The sequence below is a fragment of the Myotis myotis genome, unplaced genomic scaffold (assembly GCF_014108235.1).
Source record: "Myotis myotis isolate mMyoMyo1 unplaced genomic scaffold, mMyoMyo1.p scaffold_m19_p_2, whole genome shotgun sequence".
In the NCBI taxonomy this organism is placed as follows: Eukaryota; Metazoa; Chordata; class Mammalia; order Chiroptera; family Vespertilionidae; genus Myotis; species Myotis myotis.
Genome location: NW_023416324.1, coordinates 208,700,015 through 208,713,714, shown reverse-complemented (window position 1 = coordinate 208,713,714; position 13,700 = coordinate 208,700,015). Strand labels below are relative to the sequence as shown.

The window sequence follows — 13,700 nt, the reverse complement described above, 5'->3', positions numbered from 1 at the left end:
CTGGGATAAGGCCATGACGGTAAGTACACAGGCTTGGCTGGTTCAGTTGGCCAAATGGCACTGATCAGCCATGACTTCCAGGTACCCCTAGGAGATGGCTAGGGAGAAACCACTCACTTTAAACTCACTTGCTTCCCATACCCCTTGCCCCCAAGAGCAGGTAAGACCTGGAGAAGAGGTAAGGGATGCTCATTTCTGGGCTTGCTCCCCCTTGTTCAGGCTCTGTAGGGACCCTCTTTGGTGGGGCTGCCCCATGTCTTCTGAAATCTGCTTACATGTGGGGCAGGGAATGGGACCAAGAAAGGCCTTGCATGCATGGCCAACAGGTGAGGAAGGAGGCAAGAAAGCTGAACCCTGGGCCAGGGATTGAAGTTGGCATGAACCCTTTAAGCTTGTTGAGAGTGGGGTGGGGGAGGGAGGACATAGCCTGCAGAGCAAGCTCCCATGGAAAGAGTCTAGGAAAGTTTATTAATGTTTTCTATACATATGATTGGGGAACAGTGGAATCAATGGGTGTGATTCTATACCCTGATAAGTGCAACTATAAATATATTTTTACCGCCTTTCATTAGACCACCATCCTCATTTTTACACAGGAAAACATGGATCGAACCTCATAAGACTCCAGCGATACCTTTTGCAAGTCTCTATCAGAAGCCGTACCGGTCAGAAGGTGGAACTGTGTCTCCTGAGGAGTCCACATAATCACCCTGTCATATCTGTCTTTTTTTTTTTTAATCCTCACCTGAGGATATTTTCCCAATGATTTCCAGGGAGAGTGGAAGGGAAGGGGGGGGGGGGGGAGAGAAACATTGATGTGAGAGAGAGAGACATCAATTGGTTGCCTCCTGCATGGGCCCCTACCGGGGCTGGGAAACCTGCAAGCAAGGTATGTGCCTGTGATCAGAAACCGAACCCATGACCCTTGGGTGCATGGGCCAACGCTCTAACAACTAAGGAAAACTGGCCAGGGGGTATCTGTCATTTTGAGGGCAGAAAATAAGAGTGGATTTCTAGTTAATAGATGAAATTGTCAGGCGTTGCAAGCCACGTCCATGGAGCAGGGTCACGGTCAGTCAGCCTGATGGAGGAGATGTGGTCTGGGGGTGATTCCATCAGGTCAGCTCAGACGACCTTATCTTCTCCAGTGCCCCTAACTCTCAGCAAACTTGGGGTTCATGACTGTCGTGGTGGCACTCTTGAAAAGGGGGTTATCCTGGTGAGAAAAGCAAATGAGACTTGTGAGTGCAGGGAAGGGAAGAGCTTAGATCGGGTGACCTTCCTGCAGGTTCTAGTCCCATTGGCAGGGCTTGCACTCAGCAGCTCTGAGGATGGGGGACAGGCGGAAGCCAAGTGAAGGGGTTACATAGGGGCCGGAGGGCGAGACCCTCCACGCGGGACCAGCCGCCTCGGGCCCCCGGGGATGGCCACTCACGTTGTTCCACTGAGACTTGAGCTTCTCCTTCTCAAAGCGCTTGTACTCCCTGAGGTCAGTCAGGTGGGTCAGGGCTTTCCAGATGACCAGCAGGAGGACGCCGATCAGCACGACTCCTGCCAAGGTGCCACCCACGATGGCTGCTACGTTGGGACCTTTTGGACACTCTAAGGTGAGGAGGAAGCACATGCACACTGAGTGTCAGGTCCTCCCCAGGAACCAGGCCTCGTGCGTGCCCCACCCCAGGTCACCGTGCAGTGCTCAGGTGGACAGAGCTTGCAGCCACCGGTAGTTGAGCGAACAACCTGACCCACTCCGGGTCAAGGCAAGGCTGGGGACAAGGCCAGGCCATGCAGTTCCAAATGCAACTGTGAGGACTCTTGTTTACAGAGAAAGAGGGCCCAGGTTACCAGCCAACCAGGGCAGAGCATGGATGGGACACGGGTTGTGAACAGGCTGCGCTCTCGAGGCCACACAAGGGCTCATTGTAGGGAAGGGAGCCAAGAGAAGGTCTCAGTCTTGCAAGGACCGTGGTGCACTGCTGGCCCATGTGCAGTCGTGCGAGCGGCCGGGCATCCCAGCTGTGTCCCCTCAGCCTCTTTGAGAGGAAACAGGGTGGGGGTGCTGAGAGTTTGTGGGCTCCCCATGCCGCTTGTCTAAAGCCCTTAAACCAGTGGTTCTCAACCTTCCTCATGCCGCGACCCTTTAATACAGTACCTCATGTTGTGGTGACCCCCAACCATAAAATTATTTTCGTTGCTACTTCATAACTGTAATGTTGCTACTGTTATGAATCTTAATGTAAATATCTGATATGCAGGATGTATTTAGGTGACCCCTGTGAAAGGTTCGTTCGACCCCCGAAGGGGTCGCGACCCACAGGTTGAGAACCGCTACCTTAAACCATCCCATGGGACTCTGTTTACCATAAGTCCCAGCATCCCACATATGCTGTGTCACTGTCACCCCATGTGCCTCCTGGAAATTAACCTAACCCACCAGCTGTCATGGCCTGTGGATCCTGCCCCTGCCCCTCATTTCTCCTGATTAGGTCCCCGGGTTCCATCTATGGGCAGGCCCCTCCTCTGTTCTCAATACTCCAGGACCCAGCCCAACCCGCCCCATCCATCTTCACATTTAGCCACCGGACCTCAAGCAGCCCATCCAGGTCTGTGTCCACCTGGCCCCTCGAAGTCCTATGTTCACTCGCCCCGCCCCCTCCTCCCCGACGGGTCTGCGTCTGGTTTTTGAAAACACGGTTCAGACGTGTCCCTCACGCTCCTGAAATTCTGCTAAGGGCTTCCGACTATGTTTGAAAAGAGACCCGAAGGCCTCCCAGGGCTCCCAGGGCCCTCGAAGGACAGGCCTCTGACGGCACACCCTCTGTCCCCCATGTCTGGATGCTCTCATCCTCTGCTCTGAGCTGCAATGTGTTGTCCTCGGAGAGACCTGTTAACCTCTGACCTCAGGAAGCATCCGCTGACGTGGCCTTTGCACCTTGGGCCCCCAGCCGGAGGCCCCGCTCCCTCCCCATCGTGGCGCTAGTGTTCTGGGCTGTTGGTGGAGGGGGTCCAAACCCATTGCACATGAAACCCGTGATGACAGGGTTGGTGTTTCCATGCCCTTCACCATTTTTGGGGCCTGGTACTGACCCCGAGCTGAGCAAGCGGACAGTGAGCAGCGCTTGGGAAATGCGGCACCTGGTCGCTCAGGGCCCCTGGACCCCCACTCGAGGGCTGAGCTCTGAGCATGCAAATTGTCCACCTCAGGCCACATAGCTGTCCCTGGACGGGGCTCCAGGACCGGGTCAGTGTCCGTGGGTGACCACCAGCTTGGGTCATGAATTCCCTCCAGCAGCGTCCTGTCCCTGTGAGCCAAGGGCACAGTACATCCACTGCCCGTCATGCACCAGGAGGTGAGGTCAGAGACAGGGAGAGGGTCTGGGGCAGGCGGACCACAGTCCAGGACGCCCTCCTGACCCCGCCAGTTGGCCTTCCCACAAGGAGAGGGCCCCGCGCAGCAGCCAGAGTTCCAGCCCCCATGTCCCACCTGGCAGGGCCTCACCTCGCATCTCGTCCACGAGGATTTCATATGTGTTCCTCCCGTCCAACTGCCACAGGGTGTAGGTCAGCCAGCAGCCCTCTGAGTCCCGCTCCCTGCACTTCCGGGTCAGCTTGGGGTTATTGGACCGACCCGGATTAGGGGGCTCTCTCGGCTCTTTCAGGCCCTGACATGCCTCAGTGCAGTTCTTCATGTAGGGGCCCTTGTTGAATTTCCGGCACTCGGCACAGTAGCTGTGGGAGAGCCACTGTGTGAGCACGCGAGAGACCGGGAGGGAGATGGTGTGAAGCATGAGAGTGCCAGTCTGGGCACCAGGGTGGCAGGTGGGGCTGGTCCTGGGTGCTGTGGGGCTGACACTGGTGCCTGTGTGGCTGGGGGGCGGGGGGGGGGAGGTGGTGCTCTGGGGAGGGAGGTGGGCAGAGCCCCTGGGACCTGGAAGCCTGACAGATGGGGTCCAAGATGGGCAGCGACCGGAGCTGAAGGACAGCAGCAGGCGTGCGGAAGGCCCCCGCCTCCCCCTGGGGCCTCAGCCGGGCGGTGGGTTTCTGCTGGGAGCTGGCATGCGCACCGGCCCGGTGGAGGGAGCGCTTACATGTACTCGCTGCAGGGTGACGAGCAGCCCAGGCACTCCTCACAGAAGGGCAGCAGGTACTCCTTGTCGCACTGGCACACGTTGCAGAGGCACTGGCCCCGGCCGCTGCACACGGACCCCCCCTTTCGGCAGCCGTCTGTGGACCGTTGGCACTGGCAGGCCGAGCCCTCGAAGCCCGGTTTGCAGAGGCACTTGCCGCAGCGGCATTCCCCACGATCTGGGAGACAGCGGGGTCACCGCAGAGTCACCCCACCCCCCCCGGCACCAGCCCCCCCGCCAGCTGGCCTTCCACTCACCAGGGCCCAAACCCGGGACCTGCTCCTGGGGCTCTGTCTGTCCCTCTGTCCCCAGCACCACCCCTGAGAACTCACCGGCCCCTCCGCAGATCTTGCCATCGTAGCGCTCGCAGTTCATGTTGTCACACTCGCAAAACTGCCCAAAGATCTTCTTGTTGGGCACGTCGCTTGTGTGGCACACGCACTGCCCGCAGATGCAGTCCCCCAGCCCCGAGCAAATGATGGAGCTGTTGTCTTTCCGGCAGCTTCCTTCCAGATCCTGGCTGCTCCGGCCCTGAGTCTGGCACTCACAGTTCTTCCCCATGTAGCCAGGATCGCACCTGGAACGGGAGGGACACCGCTCAGGCCTCCTCCCCCAGGGCCCTCTGCTGCTGCCTGTGGCTCCTGCCCCAGAGGGTGGGGGTGGGGGTGGGTGGGTGGGGGGGGCTCACTTGCAGATGCCACACTCCACGGAGCCCTTGCCACCGCAGATGCTGCGGTCCTGCGTCCGGTCCCTGCACTGGCACTCGCACTGGGGAAGGATGCTCACAGTCACCGTGTCTGTGAAGCCCAGCGCCCGAATGACAAATGACTGCTCCTGGACACACTCTGTGGCCGTGACCTTCACCTGGAAGGTGACCTGTGTGGGGAACAACAGGGCGCAGGAGAGGTCAGGACCCTGCTTCCAGGCATGAAGGATGCAGGCCTCAGGGTCCCGAGAGGGAGTGGATGGAGGTTCTCTGGAACTTGGGACTAGAGATGAGAAAACGGTGAGATGCTGGAACATGGCAGTAGCAGGCGCATGGGGCTCCCTGACCCACCGACCCCCGTCTCTGGCTGGGACTTGGGCCGCGGGGATGGTTCTTAGGATACTTTCTATCGCACAAGCATTCCAAAGGATTTTAAAATGACTTTGTAAAGAACATATACTTTGTCCCTAAGTCCAGCATGCTAAGGTGCCCGAATCCCACAGGAGGTCCTAAGTTCTGAGTGCAGAATTGTGTTCTGACCTTGAATAAAGGGTCAAGATCATGCCTGGGAGGAAGGAGTGGGACAGAGCAGAGTCCCCACCAGCCACACGCACACTTGAAGTGGTCACCAGCACTGAGCTGCAGGGAGCGCCGGCTTGTCGAGAGCAAGGCACCCCCTGCCCAGCTGTGGTTCAGTGGTTGATTGTCGACCATGAACCCGAAGGTCACGATTCAATTCCTGGTCAGGGCACATGCCCCAATTGTGGGCTCCATGCATACAGGAGGCAGCCAATCAATGACTCTCTCTCATCATTGGTGTTTCTGTCTTTCTCTCCCTCTCCATTCCTCTCTGAAATCAATAAAAACATATTTTTAAAAAGAGAGCAAAGGCACCCCCAAATCAGTTTTAATGAATTTCCAGACGGTACATTAACAAAAAGCAGAAATGTCAGGAAAAATGTGTGTAAAAGAAGCAAGCAGCCAACCCCAGGATTGAGTAAATTCCCGTGTGAATCACGTAGGGCAAGAAGGAGATATTTTGGTAAAAATTCACAGGTAACATTTAGTAAGTAACGTTTGAAGAAATCCTCATGCCATGTTGTAAAATGTAATACAGGCAACTATTTTGCTAAATATTAGTTCGCAGCCAGTGAAAGAAAAATTTAATTGTTGTGGTCATAATCAATTTAAAACACGAGGAGGGAAATAAGCCAGTGCTTATTTCTATTCATCTGCTTGGCCCATGCTGTAATGTTTTCAGCAAACAAACAAAACCATAAATCAGGAAAACCAACCCAGACGCGTAGTATGTGAAAGGAATGTCCTTCTCTGCGGGGACACGCTGTTCCAGCGTCTGCTCCCAGGGGGCGCTGCAGACCCGCGGTCATTATGGCTACACTAGGGACGTCTTCGGTGTTGATACCCAGGGTGATCCTGCCAAGGACGGTGCAAAGTGCCCCACCTGCTCCCCCTGAACAGGTACGATATAAACTTACACCATTTCGCCTCTGCGGGGATTTTAAAGGAAGGGGACTGGACCTCTGGTGGACCTTGGGCTCCTGCCCCTGACTTGTTCCTGAGCCCTTCCCTTTTGCCTGGGTGCACTTCCTTCTAGCTGTCCCTAGGGGAATGTTGGGGTGGAACCTTACCGGAACGTTGATCTGGACGCCGTCACAGTCCCCTCTCGGCTGGTTCACTTGCGAAACTCCGTTGCTGCAGAAGGAGTCGTAGGTGACTCTCAGGGTGTCGGGGAGGTTGTTATGATCCAGAAAGACTCTGGAGGAGAGTTTCTGTGGGCAAAGAGTGGCTGCTGATTAAGGAGGGCCGTTCTGCTATCCCCAGGTCTTTCCAGGCGATGCTTTTGCACACCTTCCCATTTTGCATCCCTCTCCCTTCGCCCACAGGCACACTGAGAGCTGGGTAGGTGCTTGGTCCTGTGTCCATGCAGCAAGTGTGGGGGTTACCAACACCACGGCCCTGCCCTCAAGACGGGCCAATGAAAGGACCAACATGGAGACTGACCACAACCCCATGAGAATAGGAGCTTGGCCATCCCACTCACCACTGAATCCCCAGTGCCTGGCACAGGTAGGAGTGGAAAACTACTTAAGTGCATGGGAGACAGAGAGAATGAGACAGAAAGACAGTCAGAGAGACAAAAAAAAGGGGGAGAAATAGAGAAAAAGAAAGACAGAGTGGGGGAGGGGGGAGGGCAGAAAGATGGTGAATGAGCATCATTTCAGGAAATATGGGAACATCCACAGGCAGTGGCTGGGGTGCAGGAGGGCCCGTTTTGGGGGTACAGGGCTCCAAGAGCATACAAGGAGCCATCAGAACCTCCTCGATGGGGCTCTAACTAAAGTCAATGGCTTCAGTGTGTATCGGGTGCTCCCGTGAGCTTGGCTCGGGGAGGCCATCAGGACCTTTGGCCATGAACCTGGGGTCCATGTTTCAGAGAAGGCACTGGTGAGGAGGGTCAGATGTGGCCCATACCGCACCATCAACACGATAGGACACAGCTGCCCTGTGGGAAGCCCAGGGCCAGTTTGTTCACAAGGCCCAAGGGTGTTGCCTGCAATGCACTCCTGTCCAGACCACGCTTTTATTGACCTGCAGGGGGGTGGCATCTGTGTTGAGTGTCTAGCCCCCAGCAAAGCACCCAGGACTCACATTGTAGGCATCCTTAATGAGCTGGACCACATTGCTAGAATCTTCTGACAGCTCTCCAACCGCCGACTTGGGGATAATCTCGGTGAGCTTCTACAAGGCAAGAAGACCAGGTGGGTCACAGGTGGAACTCTGGGGCCATGGAGACCTCACATCTACTGGCTGGCCACACCCCAGAGGGTTCCTTCTAGCCTGTAAGATGATTCAAACTGTCACCCCCTCCACCCGATTTCTTACAGTCTTCAGTTAAGACAGCGCATGGTCAGTGGTGTGCTGGTAAATTGTTAACATCGGGTTCTCAGGGGGAAAAACCCTGAGTTGTAGCATTTGCCAATTTCCTTGGTGTAAATACTCCCCCTGGGTGGATTTCACACTACCGATATCACTGAACATTGAGCTGTGGAGAGATGTGGCTTGGACAGTGTTCCCACCACGCAGATATGACCGGCAGAAACAATCAGGGCACAGGTTATTGGAAATCTGCCAAAGCAGGGGCTAGGGGTAAGTTTGGAGCATTTCAATGAGTTGATGTAATTCAGTTTTAATAATGATCGTGTTAGGAATAATGTGATAATCTGCTCTAGCAGGCCAGGGTCAGCTGGTTCAGCTATGTCCGTGGGTTAGCAGGCCCGAGCACCTATAATGCAGGCAGACCTGAGGCCAGCCCCCAGGGAACCTTTGGCCACTTCCTCCCCGATACTCGCCTTAGCCTGGTTCAAGGGTCTCACCATCACTCATGGATGATTGCTCCAACACTTTCTCTTACAGAATTGATGGTTGGGTCAATTTCCTGCCTCAAAGGCCTGCTGTGACTCGCCAGAGTGGAGTTCAGTCACCTCCATGGAGCTCACAAGGGCCATTCAGCCTGGCCACCAACCCCCTCCAGCCTCCACCACCCACTCCCCGCCCTCCGCCTCCCAGCTGTGGGTCTCTGCCGTGGTTTGAGAAAGCGGGACTAATCCACAACACTTGCTATGTTGAAGCAAAATGAAAATGTCAGAACCAATGCCAAGATGTACGCCACAGATATGCTAAATTTCAAGGGAAACCATCCTCTTTCATCCACACAGAAATATCATGTGGCAGAAAGAGGCCTTGAACTCCCTAACCACACAGTGTTCATGCTCCGAAACTCATGGCCCCGCGTGGCCTCCTGCCCCAGACGCCCGCCCGGTACGCAGAAGCAGAACTCAGCCTGTGGCAACGCTGAAATGGCCGTATCCTGCCCTATTGCTCAAGACCTCAAGGCCACTTACTTCATAGGTTTTCACCATTTTCTTGGTTACAGCAAAGATGGGTTGGATGTTGTTTTCAGCCAGTTTATGTGCCAGCTGGCCCACGGATGGGTAGTCCTGAAGAGGAGACACCCAGTCAGGTAGCCCAAGGCCAGGCAACCTGCCCAGGCCAACCACCCACACCACGCAGCAGAGGGGACTGCGCGGGGCCCAGAGGCTGAGCCCGTCCACGTGCTGTCCATGGAGCCCTTCCGAATGATATTGACAATGCATAAAATAGCAGGAGTCAGAGGGAAACCAGTGATATCAAAACACAGTTAAGAATGGTAACACTGAGCCCAGCAATCACTTGCAAGAAGGGCTCTTAGTGTAACTGGGCTCAAATTTAAAAACAGAACCTAGAAGCCATTACTGAACAGGGGCCTGTCGTGCATGACACACTCCAGGGAGAAACCTGTACTAAACTGCCTGCCTCTTTTTAAAAAAAAAAAAAATTCATCTTTATTGTTGAAAATATTACAGATGATCCTCTTTCCCCCCCCACTGACCCCCTCCTGCCTGTACTGCGCTCCTGCCATCGGAGGCAGTCCTCATAAAGAAGCTCCTGGAATTGTGTTTCAACTAGTTGGACTGAGACTTTCCAGGTCCAATTGGCGCTACACGGTTAGATCCCCATCAGCATCTTCCCTGACCAATCAGAGTGGCTCCATTCTGACCAATCAGGATAGTGCTTTTTGGACCAATCAAACTGTGAGGATTTGGAATCCTCATTTGCCTGAGAAGGAACCAATCAATGATCAGGGGCAGGGACTTCTCTCTGTATAAGTCAGCTCCCCTCTAGCCTGGTAGGGGAGGCATTTTCCCTTTCCACCAAAGACTGTGTTTCCCTGTGTCGAGCTGCTAACACTTGAGCAGCGCGGAGCCACTCGGCAGACTGGGCCACTGCGGACTGGAGCAGAGCAGAGTGTCTAGCCCGAGGGGTGCCAAGCTGCAGCCCCAGGGCTGAGGGGCCACCCTGGGCAACCTCACAGTCATGCTTTATCATAATTGAGCTGTTTGCACGTAGTGATTCCCGTTGGCATGGAATTGACACCGACAACCATCCGTTGACATGAAAATGTTAAACATGTGGCGTGCTTTTGAGCAGTGCCCTAAAGAAGAAACCTAATGGCCAGTCACCACTCCCCGACGTGCAATGTGGAGACGAGAGTGAAGATAATCTTGGAGTCTCTGCGCTTGTGCGGTGCTGGGAATCCCTCTGACTTCTATCAGGGGCAAAACCTCACCCGCCACCCCCAGCACAGGGCACCTTATTTTCATAAATGAGGGACAGTCTCAGTTTCAGGCAGAGGTTCACCAGAACCTCAGGTGGTGTCTCTTTCCTGTCCAAGTTGTGGACCCCTGAAATCTACCCACCAACACCCTCCCCTGCATCTATAGGCTCTGGGTGGAGGTCGCCTGAGTAGTACCATCTCAGAGATGCTTCGCAGCGCCCAGAGTTTACGATTTCAGGGTGCAGAGCATCATTCGCAGCAGGCCAGGTGAAAGGTGGTGGCTCAGGCCCACGATGCACCCCCCTTTCCTGCCCCTCTGACTCTCCAGATGTGCTCTCTCTGCTGGCCTGGAGTGACCTTGGTCTCCGGTCTCCCTGGATAGATCTATAGACACCCCTGAACTTCCCCTTTCAGCCTAGTGTTTCCTCTGCAGTCCCTTGTGCTATGTCCCCTCCCAACGAGGACCCCGGGGAGAGGCACTCACAAACTCGTTGCTTCTTTTGTACATGCTGTCCTCCAGGTGGCAGTGGCCATCGTTGGGGGTCAGGATGGCTCCCAGCTTCCCGTCGCCTGCAAAGTGGAAGCCATCGTCCGTGGCGAACACCAGCAGCCGCGTGACGTTGCGCCAGCCAATTTCCTCCTGAGAAAGAGAAGAGAAGGCGGGGTTACCTGCCTTGGTTTCCTTCGCGGGGCCCTCACAGAGGAGAGTTGACAAGGTGCTGTGCCCCCCTACCCCCCAGGGTGGTTCCAGGTGGGACGACCCAGAGGCAGGACCCAGGCCGGGACCAGCTTCTCAACTCGGGTCCAGGCTCCAGTGCCTGGGGCTGGAGGTACTTCTTTACAACAACAAGTTCCCAAATGCCCAGTGAATGTGTGGGACAGACACTGAGGGGACTGCAATGCCTGTTTATATGAAAACACGTAGTCCTCTGAGGCCCAATCAGTGCAGACCTGAGCCTAAATCCGAAGGAACTATTCCCAAAGAAGAAAAGAAAATACTCATAGAAATGTGTATCACGACGTAAAAACACTGCAGACACAAAGAGCAAAGAACTCAAGGGGCCCCGAAATGGGAGATGAGTCAGGCACATTCGCCACACGCGTGTTATCACAGTGTCATCACACGCAAATGAAGTGTGTGCCTGCGACAGGCGTGTTATCACAGTGTCATCACACGCAAATGAAGTGTGTGCCTGCGATGCAGGGACAATCCGCAGAGAAGCTGGAGGATTGGAAGCCAGTTTGCAAAGGATCAGGACTGAGTGGTTAAAAACATGGGGTTGGTGGTATTGTACTATTTACATCATAAATCCAGTGAGTGGGCCGACGAGGCAGGACTCCGCAGGCGAGCGGGCAGCCAGGGGCAGGGGAGGCCACTGGGGGAGGGACAGGCCAGAATGGCCTCCTAAGCCACACAACATGGTAGAACCTCAGATGATGCCCCTTATTTCCCGAGGGGCGGAGGTTGGGGGTGATTCTGCTCCAGGAACCGCCAGGATCTGACTGTTTGGTGGTCATACAAGATCCTTTGCTTATAGTTAGGCTTGAGAAGATGTTCCCCACACCACAACTAATAGTGACATTTCTGGGTGACTGGAGGGTGCCCTAAGGTGCTCAAGGTGAAGGTGGCTCCTGTGGCTGCGGGACTGAGGTCCCCATCGGGGAGATCCGGGGAAGGGGCAGGGACAGGGCCTTACCAGGCAGGCTGCGACCTGCATCATGGCATCCAGCCCGCCCTCAGGGGCGTCCAGGTTCCCAGAGATCAGCTGCTTCCCGACCTCTGTCTGGAACTGGTTGGAGTTGTCCGTGAGCTTCAGCACATGCTTGAAGGCAAACGGGGGCTGGCACTCCTTCTCCTTGTTGGGGCACGGGTTCCGAAGCTTCTCGGGGTGTGTGTTGACAAAGGGGAGCACTGTCTTGTCCACAAAGGACCCGAAGCCTAAGGGACAGCAGGCGTAAGTGTGGGAGGGAGAGGTGGCACCAGGTGGTGGGAGGACAGGGCCACAAGCCCGGGGGGAGGGGGGGGAGGCCATAAGGGTGGAAGAGCCTTGGTTTCCCTACTTGGTACAGAGCAGGGGAGAAGGTAAGATCGCCCGTGGGTGTGTGTGTCCAAGTGTGTGCACATGTGTACAGTGGGGCCTTGACTTGTGAGTGTCCCGACTAACGAGTTTTTTGAGATACCAGCTGTCTCTCCGATTTTTTGCATTGAGTTGACAGAGTAATTTGAGTTAACGAGCTCCTTAACGAGCTCGGTCTCCGAACGAATTAAACTCGTAAGTCAAGGCCCCACTGTAATTAGGTATGTATGTGAATGTGTGTGTCCCCACATATGGAGACAACCGCCCCGAGGGGGGCAGAGATGAGGGTGGGATGTTCCATTTCCCTCACACACATGCACACACATGCTTGTCAAGCGCTGAGGCCCCTTGGCCCTGAGGTCAGGGCTGTGAGTGTGTGTGTGGTTATTTCATTAACGCTGTGATTACTCTGCAGTCTATATACGTTTGTGATCTTTAGTTTTCAATAACTAGCACTGTAGGACTGTTGTCTTTCAAGCATATTGAAGAACAAACAAAAGGAGACGGAGGGAGAGGAGGGGGGGCAGTGTCAGGAGAGCCGGCCCCGGGTACGGCCTCGGTGAGGATGCACACAGGAGCACTACATGAAGCCCCAGCCCCTGTCCCTCAGGACGGGGTGGGAGGAGGTGTGTGGGCCGCAGGGCCAGCTGAGAGTCTAGCAGGACTCAGCGGGTTGACCTCACCAATGCGGCCAGACTCGGTGATTTCGTTGAGGGCCCGGAGGAGGTCACCCCCCAGCTTCTTGACGTTGATGAGGTCATCAAGCATGGAGTAGGACAGGTCCATCAGGTAGTACAAGTCGATGGGGTAGCCCTTGGCGCGCCGGAAGGTCACATTGAACACAGCCTCCTGACCTGCCGTGGGGATGCGAGAGAGCGAGGGCCAAGTTGGTTTGGGCAAAGCTGGTGTAAATGGTTACTCGGGCTGCTGGCTGCAGGACTTATCAGAACCTTTACTCGGCCAGGAGTACCTGGCCTTCTGAGAGGGGAATAGAAGGTGTTTTCCAGGTGATTTTTCCCTCCTTTTTACACAGAACATAGGGCTGAAAGACACCCGGGTCCCCAGCCACAGAACTCCAGTCCTAACCAAGCCTACCTGGTCTCAGGTGGAGCTTCACTCTCTGTGGGAACAGCTGCTTCTGGCCCCCCTGTTGGTTCTCTGTGGTCTCAGCGAGGCTTCTGGGGTCCATGATGTCATCGGCTGCACAGCCCTTAGACAGCAGCTGTACTCTCGTGTCACAGCGAACGGAGTCGGGCTCCCCTGGCCTGGAGAAGTTCTGGGAGGGGAGTCACGAAGAAGGAGGAGAAATGGGGGGGGGGGCCCACGCTGTGGGCGTTGTGTGAGGCTGACCTGCAGGGTCACTTGAAGAGGCTGACCCTCCTCGTTTGCTCTGGCACTCAAGACAACCATCCTTATGATACAGGGATGAGGTGGGGAGCTGGACAGTCCCCGGGGAGACACCTATCTCTGATAGCTTCTCCCTCAGCTCCCAGACCACATCAGAGTGTGGGGCAGTCAGTCGGCCACTGCCTCCAGCAGCAGCCCACACGGGGCCTGTCCTGACCTAGTACAGCCTCCCTCTCTGGTTAGCCTCCAAGATGCCCTAGGACAGG

At 55.4% G+C, this 13,700-nt stretch overlaps 1 protein-coding gene across 2 annotated transcripts in view; it reads right to left on the bottom strand.

The window, feature by feature from the left end:
• Window positions 1–442: 442 nt before the first annotated feature.
• The window catches only part of ITGB2 (integrin subunit beta 2), a 28,500-nt gene continuing 15,242 nt past the window's right edge, over window positions 443–13,700 (bottom strand). For both annotated transcript variants that reach the window (XM_036350638.1, XM_036350639.1), the window contains 13 exons: window positions 13,183–13,363; window positions 12,771–12,941; window positions 11,707–11,948; window positions 10,494–10,649; window positions 8,757–8,852; window positions 7,504–7,593; window positions 6,483–6,623; window positions 4,816–5,003; window positions 4,460–4,704; window positions 4,089–4,305; window positions 3,500–3,729; window positions 1,436–1,602; window positions 443–1,216 (listed from right to left, as the gene is read on the bottom strand). In XM_036350638.1, coding sequence (XP_036206531.1) covers window positions 1,154–1,216; window positions 1,436–1,602; window positions 3,500–3,729; window positions 4,089–4,305; window positions 4,460–4,704; window positions 4,816–5,003; window positions 6,483–6,623; window positions 7,504–7,593; window positions 8,757–8,852; window positions 10,494–10,649; window positions 11,707–11,948; window positions 12,771–12,941; window positions 13,183–13,363 — 2,187 coding nt within the window. In that variant the 3' untranslated portion in view covers window positions 443–1,153. The remainder of the gene's footprint in view (window positions 1,217–1,435; window positions 1,603–3,499; window positions 3,730–4,088; window positions 4,306–4,459; window positions 4,705–4,815; window positions 5,004–6,482; window positions 6,624–7,503; window positions 7,594–8,756; window positions 8,853–10,493; window positions 10,650–11,706; window positions 11,949–12,770; window positions 12,942–13,182; window positions 13,364–13,700) is intronic.